Raw genomic sequence first — 10,408 nt, forward strand, 5'->3', positions numbered from 1 at the left:
GGAGAAAAGAGGTTAACTGAGTTGTAGTTTCCAAATCCCCAGGGACAATTGACCATGTACGTAGTGAAAAAGGAAAACTTCCCACTTTGCAATAAAGTTTAAAAGTTGGATTGAATATATGATTATTGGAGTAATTCTCATGAATATTAAGTTATTGAAAAGTTAATCAAAATCAGATAGATTTATTTATATATGTCTACTTTTATGTAAATCATTAGCAAAAAATAAAGTTTACAAACAAAATTTTATAAACACAATCTTTTATAAAATTTTAAATGACATTTAAATTTTTATATAGTCAAGCATATTTTATAACAACTTAATTATATATAAACCATTATAGAAATAATAAAGTTAAAATTCAATTTAAAATATTGTTATTGGAGTAGTTCTCATGAATATAATGTGAGTGAAAGGTTAAAACATAGTCAAAATTTTGTTTTTATATACATCTAATTTTATTTAAATCATTAGCAAATTATTAAAGTTTACAAGAAAAAAATTATATACACAATCTTTTATAAATTTTGAAATGAAATTGAATATTTTATATAGTTAATTAAATTTGATAGAAACCTGATTTTATATAAATCATTATTGAAATAATAAAGCTAAAGATGAAGTAAATGGAATGAAATTGAAATGTATATAAACTTATATATGATTTTGATATACAAAATTAAAAATATTTAAATTTTGAAATTACATTTTAGAAATGTCAGCCTGAGATAGTTCAATTGGCAATGGCCTTGGAAATAAAGTCTCACTGAACCAAAAGTCTAGAGAAAAATTAATCTTACTTAAAAATACATAAACCCTTTATGCATTTTAAATAAATTTTCTTCTATATTTCTTATTCAAACCAATATTGGAAAGTAATAGTCAGGTACTTCCCCCCTTTGTAAAGGATCAGCTAGTGCAAAATTAGGAACAGGAAATAGAACTTTTTCTAAGATTAATAAGACAAAATCCAACTCCAACTATAAATATGTAATGATTAAATAATAAGAATGTAGCCAACCGAGTGAGGGACTACCTGATCACATCACGCTGAACTACAACAATACACAATGGATACAGCTTGACTACGAAAACACAGCATTTGGATGCAGGAGTTGTATGCAAACAAGGCACCTGCAATACAACTGTCCATTGGCTCGAAAGGACCCCAGGAGAAATAAGAAAACACATAAAAAGCCCAAAGGCTGGCAACACACAGAACCATTAGAAGAGGAGGACTTTGACGAAGAACCCACTGGGAATCAGGCGGAACCAGCCCCACAAAATGAACAAAAACAAACCCCGGCAGCAAATACCCCATCTACTCATATGGGACTGGTCATCACAGATCCACATCAGGAGTTACATATGGAAACAAGTGGTATAAAGAGAACCCATAGTTCAGAGGGCTCAGAATCAGACAAAGAGGTTCAGATGAACATAATGGAAAACCAGCTAGCAATCATCACACCCACTGCTGATTCGGGAGGATGGCGTCGGGTGGAGAAGAAGAAGGGAAGGAAAGTATAAGCTCGCTGGAACACATTAATTATTTTTTTTACTGTTACTCTGTGTTTACCTGTATTTACAGGTATAGTTCTTATGCTACCTAGTGTTATTGTTTCTGTTTTCGCTGTCTGCTATTGCAGGGACAGCCATATGCATATGCCTTGGCATCTACAAAATGTAATTTTTTCAAATATGAATAAAATTACGACTTTTCCTAGGGGAAAAAAAGAATGTAGCCAACCAAAGTTAAAATGAATAATATTAAAAGATAATAAATTTTAATTTTAATGTTAAACTATAAATATCGTGTATATGTATTCAAATAAAATAAATTAAATGCATAATTATAAAAAGGAAAAAATTAAAAAGTAAAACCTTAAATTCTAATGGAAAAAAATGCCAATTGTTAGCTTCATGACATGAAATTTAAACTCTCATGCACCTAAAACAAACTATATCAAAAATAAAAGTTTGGATTCCACGACTCATTTAAGGAATGAGAGATTTCTGGAAGAATAAGTGCATTGGGAAGAATTTCATTGGCAAGAAATGAGAGATTGCTAGAAGAATGAGTGCATCGGGAGGAAATTCATTGGCAAGAAATGACATATTCCTGGAAGAATGAGTGCACTGGGAAGAAATTCATTGGCAGTTCGGGTGAGATGGAAACTATCCCAGAACACATATTTCAAACCATTGACACACGTCTCTATTGACCTAGGGTCGAACAATGTAGCGGTCTCAATGACTCCATCCCCATAACTCACTCTCCTCGCCTTTGCAAACCTTGCGTTAATGAGCCCACTCAGAAACATTAAAACCCAAGCATAACCAATACAGTTACATCACCAATACAATTACTAGAAAAGAAAAAGTGGTCTTACCCCAATGAAAGAAGCTAAGTTACACCAATGAAAGAAGGCAACCCAATGAAAAAACTAAGTTACACCCCTAACTCGTACAACCTCTGAAAAAGATAATCAATAATGGCAACAAAAATCAAGAAAACAACAATGGAAAATAATAAAAATTTAAATCTATATTTATGTCCATTGCATTAAAATGTATTTTGATTGCATATTTCTAAATATTTTGAAAATATGGACATGTACATGAATGAAACCCTCAAAGAATTTTTCAAATTAAATTAAAATTTTTAATAGATATAAAGATGTTTTTATATCCAAATTAAATTCCAAAATGCTCAAATATCTGTACTGGTTCTCATCATTACATTGATTTCACATTCAAAAATAGTGATAAAAAGTTTTGAAAGTAAAAAAAATTAACAATGACTTTTAGATTTCCAAAATATTCTAAAATGTCAAGCTGATATCAAGTGCAAATTCAAGATATTGTTAAAAAGTATTGGATTCCAAAATACCATTTCATATTTCACAAAAAATATAGAATGCTATATATAATCATCTTCTTCTTGTTGATTACAGATTCCAGAATATATCAAAAATGCGTACAAATTTGAATTTAATGTGACTGATCGCTTGTAATCCAGTGACTTTCACTATACCCATGAGACTGGGCCCAATCTTTTACTACTACAACAAAGATTAGTCCAAATCGTGAACAGAGATCTGGGATTTCACATATCAATATAAGGGATTTCCATATATCTGACATTACCTAAATCATCAGTGGTTAAAGTGTGGAAATTAAATACTAGGAGATAGCCTGCTCGTGAATCAGGGGTCTTTACCTTTACGTGAATTGATAAATGCTGTTCAGATAAAAATTACGTTTACCTGAATTAATAGATGCTTCTGAGATAAAAATTGATAACAGAAATCTTCATGAGAATATTCAAACAAACAACTAGAAGATAGTCTGCTTGCGAATCACTGGTCTTTACCTTTACCTGAATTGATAGATGATACTAAGACAAAAATGGATAACACAAATATTCATAAGAATGTTCAAACGAATAACTGGAAAAACATTTATAAATCAGATATCTAACTGCACCAAAAAGGGGACTCCATTTTCCTACGCAAGTAAACACTCACTTTTCCACACTGAACTGCCTTATAAGTAATTCTGTACGAAATCACTGGCACCAACACCGGCAACGTATAGAGCTTTCAACACAACGGAAGAAACATTGGCTCTGTCCACAGATCTCTCCAATTTCGGTTGGTACTGTCGAAAATATTGTAACTGTTGCGTCATGGAAATTGAATTCTGCAAACAAAAATGTTAGCAGCAGATTTTTATAAATTAAAAGGCAAAATTCAAATAAAATGTTAAATTTGGAGTTGGTTGATTCTGGTTTTTCATAATGAAGGGTTTATGGAAAAATCCCCCGTTTCAAATTTTATATAGATATATATATTTAAAATAATTTATTTTCACTAGGAGCCTCTAAAATAATTTATATAGGTTGGTCATACCCGTCTTCACAGATGAAGAAATTGAAAGAATCGAGACCACTTTCTGCTTTGCATTTCTGCCACAGATTTGAAATCAATTCTGGAGGCTCTCAGTGGGAGTCAGGTTACCAAACTGGAGACCGTGAGCCACCTAGTAACTGAGAATGATGATGGGGTTTGTAGTCATGGATGAAAACATGGAAGAATCTAGAGCACTTTCTGCTTTGCATTCCTGCTAGAGATTTGAAATCAATTCTCTAGGGGCTCTTGGTGGGAGTCAGGTTACCAAACTGGAAATCTCCCCAGGGCAGGGCTCTCAGGGCTCTCCTTGGAGGTTCCTAGAGGGAGATTCTAGTTGAACTTGGAGGCAGTGACAAGGCTTGGCGAATAGTTTTTTCTCCAAAGAATAATTATATTCTTTGCTCTCTAAATCTGCCTCTCTCCATATAGCAATTCATTTCTTTCTGCGATATTTAAATTTAAAATGTTGTTTTGATGAACTACAACTAGAATCCAAATCTCCCATCACTCCCATGTTTTACCGGATTGGATGAGAAAGTACGAGATTTTGCAAATAGATATCATTGCGCAAACAAAGCTGAAGAGTTTGACCTAGATGGAGTAGGATAAATTACATTGACTACAAAACTCTTAAAGAAGAAGAGTCCAAATTATAGTAAAGATTATTTTTATTAGACGTCATTGAAAATGTGAAAAAATCTTTACATTCCTTGCAAGGAAAGTCCAAATTATAGTAAAGATTATTTTTATTAGACGTCACAGAAAATGTGAAAAAATCTTTACATTCCTTGCAAGGAAAACTTCTAAAGGGCTTGTCCCTTTTGGATCGAAGCATAGACAAAGTTCGCGAAGGTAAAGTGATGATTAGGAAGTCTCTTAAATTCTTAAGTATTAATAGTATTAGATGATGCAGATCCCTTGTAGCAGATGCGCTTTTACCTTGGATGTCTTACATGAGTGTATCTATGCCATTGCACACCTCGCAAAAGAACTCAGTAACTGCTCAAGGTAAGTTAAAGATCTATAGATTCGTTTTGATTTTAACACTATGTATATATTTTTAATGAGTAACAAAATAATTGTATGATGTTAGTTTTATAGGTAATATTGAAAAGTGGTAGAAAACATTATTCTCTAATTAGAAATTTCAATTTTGTGGTTTACAGTGTATTTTATCAAATAACAAATAACATGGATGATAAATGTTTAAGAAGTTTGATTTAGTTCATGTTATTGTGATTAATTTTATACTAAAAATAGAATAGATTTCAAGTAATTGTACTAAGGAAATATAAATCTTAAAATTCATGTGAAAGGCAATTTAAAAATAAAACTATCAAAATATTTAATAATAAGTAGAGACGTCCGTCAAATTTAACCCCCTACTTGAAATGACCAATAAATTGTTTTTTTTCTCACATGGTTGTCCTCTTGGATGAGGCAAATATTTCTTTGTTCCATTCGCAAGAACGGAAACTTTCTCAATGCAAAAAAAGCACAAACAGACAAGACAGACTTATATTCTTCGACGAATAGCGACTGGCCTGGTATGCGTTTGATTAGCAACAACCTCAACGTGTGCATGTGTCACAGTATGATGCCGATTAAAAGCAACATCAAGATGTACATGTGTAACAGTGAACCAATATCATATACACCGTTTTACTAGGGATATATGGGAGTCAAAGATTTTTATATTAGGATAGATATTAGGATAGATAAAAGATGGAGTTTAAAGATAATGAAAACAAGGTATAAAATCATTTATGAGAAAATGGATACTTATAATATTAGGGATTAATGATTAATGAAGTTATAAATCTAAACATGAAAGATTTATTTTTTTTATTATAACTTGAGTGGCCTTAATGGTGGAGAACATCTCTTCCTCTTAAAAAGTCGCATGTTCAAAACCAATGAAGGTAGAGTATTTGTGACATCGTGGATTTGAGTTGCAACTTGAGGCCTTCTTTTGCCAATTCCCATTTTGGTTATATCCACCAGTTGAGAGCCTTCTCTCCCTGACAAAAGCTCATAAAGTTGCAATTCAAATATTAAAACCAAGTAAGACAGGTGAATTTTCTTTTAATAAAACACTCTGTTGTACTTGCAAAAACAATTTTTTTGGGGAAAAAGTGTTCTAAACCAATTTACATTTTTGTCAGTCTCCACCTTCTAAATTATTATAGTAGAAAATATCCAGACATGCTACACAAGCATGCGACACACTTGGAGCCAACTCATTCGTCCAATAATAACTGAGGCCATTCATTCATGCAATAATACTCTAAACTGAGCGCAATCATTTGTGAAATAATAATAGCATGGAAATTTAAAATGGAATAGACATCCAGTGCACATAAGATATCTTAATTTTTTTAATAAAATGCCATGTTCTACTTGCCAAAACATTTTTTTGGGAAAAAAATGTTCTAAACCAAATTGCATTTTTATGTGTCTCCACCTTCTAAATTACTATAGTAAAAAATATACAAGAATGCCACACAATTGAAGCCCATTCATTCGTGCAATAATCCTCTTAACTGAGGCCATTCCTTCGTGCAATAATACTCTAAACTGAGCGCATTCGTTTGTACTACTATAATAATAATAGCAAGGAAATTAAAAATGATAAAACCATCCAATGCACATAAATTCAAAAAAAAATCAAAATGTTAAAAACATGCAATTGGAACCCATTTCACTACACAGTTGCCAGAAAAATAGTTGCAATATTTATCAGAAATTCAAGAAGCAAAATACTACTCAAGGAGTTGCTCCGAGATCTTTACAAAATTATTCAAGTAGAACAAACCATTGGCCTTAAAGTTCAAAGCCAGTCCAGCGTAGTATTAGAAGTTGATGAATCCAAACAAAAAATGTCTACCACTAATAGTTTCTAAACAAATTCTCGACTACAATAAAACCAAAGACCATGGCACAGAAATATATATACTGTTTTTGCACCAATTCCCTAAAATCATTCAAAGGCCCACTGATTTTTACGCCTGACATCCTCCTCCTCTTCAGGAGTAAAATCATTCTTTATGTTGAAAGTTTTACGTATTTCTTCTGGCGTTTTCCCTTTTATCATGTCGGCAACAGTCTGACATGTAAGATCTAGTAGATTTTTTATGTTTAGGTAATTAGCAGCCTGCAAAAACCCAAAAAGCTTAATAAGCCAAAATTTCGGTAAAATATACAAATGTATCTATAGCCTGGTCCCTGAATAGGCATATACATGTGCAGAACATTACTACAGAAAGCGACGAAGCTATTGCAGGATAATTACATGGAATGACATTACGGTGAAACAGAGATAATTGAAGGATCTCAGAATACATGGGAAACAATCCTCCACATAAGATTTCTAGCATCTAAAAAACAGAACTTGAAAAAAACAATTAGTTTATGGAACATTGATTGATTGGAGAACCCATCGGTAACTGTTCTCAGAGGTTCCAAACCATTTGGTTGGGGCAATTCAGGTAGATTAGACCCCTCAAAACAACAAATAAGAAAAACGTCCGTTTGGTTCAAAGAATACCAAACCATCAAATTCCTAATTAAATAAGGCTTTCTAACAAAATACCAGGATAAGAGGATAAGGGTTTCTGGCAAAATACCACGATAAGATCGAACAAAGTGGCCTCATCGACTTTAACGAATTCTTGATCCCAAGTCTTGATTTCGTCCTCGGAAATGGCCGATTTCTCATCTGCGGGCTTCTGAGCCTGGACATGGTACTTGCAGTATTCGATGACCTTCGAGAGTATCTTACTAGAAACGTTTGGCAGCGGAATAGCGTTGGCGGTGCCAGTGTCCTCGATAATGTACTTGATAGTCTGGGTCTCAAATGCCACAGCCTCAGTGACATCAAACAATTCGTCATCTGAACTCTTCAAAGTCACCTTGCCTTCGGAGCCCATGGCTCCCCAACTAATGGATGATCCGAATAAAAGATGATCTGAATAAAAAGAAAGGACTGAATTTCTGTGTGTATAAGCGAAGAGAACTCGAGAAGTATGAACGAACTTTTGCTCGAACAATATGAGATGAGCGATATGAGGTAAGGGCAATGAGCCCATATATTTATAGCTTGATTGATTACCCAAATAACCATGGCAGGGGTTTTTCGCTCCTTTTTCTTTAATTATATTTTCTTAACTCTAGTTAACATAACCCAAACCTAGAGCTTTTAGGGTTTTTTTATTTTATTATTTTTTACTTCGATTAATGCTCCGCCTATTTTAGGGGCAATTACTTCGCTATTCTCCTAGTGTGGGTCAGATTTGGTTTGCAATTACCCTTTTAAAAACAGGGGCTAAAAGTAGCTAGTAAGTGCCACGTACTTTAAATATAGTTTAATTAAACAAAAAAATTAACAAAGAGAAAAAAATTATCACAAAAATAAAATAACTAATAAAATATTATATTGTTGAAAGTCATCACCAAAAATTAAGAAATATTATTAACTAATATTATTTATTGAGCTAAGAGCCTCATTCTACAACCCATAATGAGGGGATGTGTAAGTTTATCAACAATTTGTTCCCTTTAAAATAAAATTAAAAATTATGTTATAAATAGAAAAAATGTTGACTATAATAAAAAAAAATAAGTAAAAAAAAAAGTGTTTACAAAAATATTTCAACAAGGGATTTAAATAAACCTTTTGAATATCTATGTTTTTTTTCTAAGCAAGACTAAATCTATTAATGGAAACGTAATTTACAGTGGGGCCCCAGCCTCTGCGGGTCTAGAACAACCATATGACTAGTTTAAACATCAAAACTAAAACGAGACTGCCCTGGGATGGGAAACCAGTCTTTAGACGAGAGAATGAAAAAGCCATTTGCCCGCACAGGGGCTACATCTCCAAAGTCAAAATTAACTATCATGGTGAATTTCAAAATTAACGGTCAAAGTTAACAGCAGCAAAAGACAAACTACTGAAAAGACCGAGCTGGACACGTGCCCTCTCTGGATGCAAGTGTTAGGTGTCTTATGACGGTGGCTTCTCCTCCACAATCGAACACCCATACTCGCCTGAATCAGTGTCCTCTGCCTGCTTGCCATCCATTTTGTTGTGTGTCTCTCTGGCTTGATCCTAACCTCCTTTGGCTGCACTTGTAGTCTTGCCGCTTGAAGCCTTCGGTCTAACCATGGTCGGATGATCCTTGGCCTCTTGCTGATTGATGGCGCTCTTTATCTTCTGTACATGGTCGGGGGGCGGATGAACCAGGTTCTTCACTGGGTTGAGTTCTTGATCATTGTGCGTACCAACTTCCTCCCTGAACTCCTCCGAAATGGTGGCTATAATGACAGGTCTGTCCATGGAGCAAAGGAAACGAAATTGAGCAGACTAGGTGGTAGCACTTAGAATGGGAATTTGGGTGGTCCCATCAGCCTAATGAGTCGCACCAAGATGAGCTCGTCCTCCTCCACTATAGGTTACTCGATGACTGCCATGGAAATGGGAAGTGGGTGGGCTGGGGGGTAGGGAGGGTGAAGGGCAAGTCAATGCAGAGGGAATTGGTGAAGGAGGGCAGATGTCTTTTCCGCAGCTACATCCCCGCCTGCTTCACATGCGGTGATAAAGTCGTGTCATATTGCTCTGAGTTGGGTGTTGCAGCGAGGAGTGAGCCGAAATGGTCAAGTTACAGATAGGGAGCTCGACGAGGGCAGCAGAGTTAAAACTGTGAATGACAGGGGGATTCAACTCAGGGACAGAGGCCAGGGTTGAGGCATCAAAATGCAAGGTGCAGTAAATAGAATGGGAGAAGTGAATGCCATTTCCCAGGTCGACACAATTGAGAAGGCTACAACACCGCCCTGTTGCATTGCGAGAGTTTGGCTCTGCTACAGCAGGGTGGCCAGAGCAATTCAGAGGCTGAATGGAGGCCTGCTGAGGGCTCAGATCCATGATATTAGGCTTACGGGGAAGGTCTCGATCCGCACAATGGATTAATTGTGCCAACCGAGAGATAGAGGCCTGCCTTAAATTCCCACAGGTGAGAGCATGGAAGGCCATGTGGCTCGGCCACCTGCCAGACTAGCGTCATAGCCGCATTACCACCCGCATCCAGGGGTTCTACATCGTTTAGTCCTATTGATGAGTGTCATCTTTTATAATGTCAAGCGACCCCGAGTATAGTGTTTGATCACTGGCCATTGCTAAATTTGCCAAGAGGTCAGCCACTTTGTTGCCATCTCTCTTGATGTGCTTGAAGCTGATTGCTCTATTGGTTGCAAGCCATTGTTCAATGTTTTGTAATGGTGCTGCTAATCTCCAACTGCAGGACAACTTGTGTATTGGAGTTCCCTATATAATTTAACTGGCCATATTGACAAGAATTTGAGAGTCTCCTTCAATTATTAAGGGAAAGAAGCCATGCTGTTGGGCTAGATGAAGACTTTTGCCACAATCCTTCCAGTTCTGTGGAATTGTTCATGTCCCATCATGTTGTGCCTAGCCAAATCAACAAAGGTTT

General features: G+C 35.2%; 1 protein-coding gene across 1 annotated transcript; it reads right to left on the reverse strand.

Annotated features, from left to right (window-relative positions):
• Nucleotides 1–6,737: 6,737 nt before the first annotated feature.
• LOC149171073 (SKP1-like protein 1B) lies at nt 6,738–7,843 on the reverse strand. The gene is made up of 2 exons (XM_089427427.1): nt 7,541–7,843; nt 6,738–7,068 (listed from the first exon to the last, which is right to left on the reverse strand). Exons 1-2 carry the CDS (start codon nt 7,841–7,843, stop codon nt 6,895–6,897), a joined length of 477 nt encoding a protein of 158 aa, XP_089283553.1. The 3' UTR covers nt 6,738–6,894.
• Between the last annotated feature and the right edge of the window lie 2,565 nt (nt 7,844–10,408).

Source organism: Pinus tabuliformis, chromosome 4_2, assembly GCF_031772625.1.
Source record: "Pinus tabuliformis cultivar Carrire ecotype Pingquan chromosome 4_2, CPIR1, whole genome shotgun sequence".
In the NCBI taxonomy this organism is placed as follows: domain Eukaryota; kingdom Viridiplantae; phylum Streptophyta; class Pinopsida; order Pinales; family Pinaceae; genus Pinus; species Pinus tabuliformis.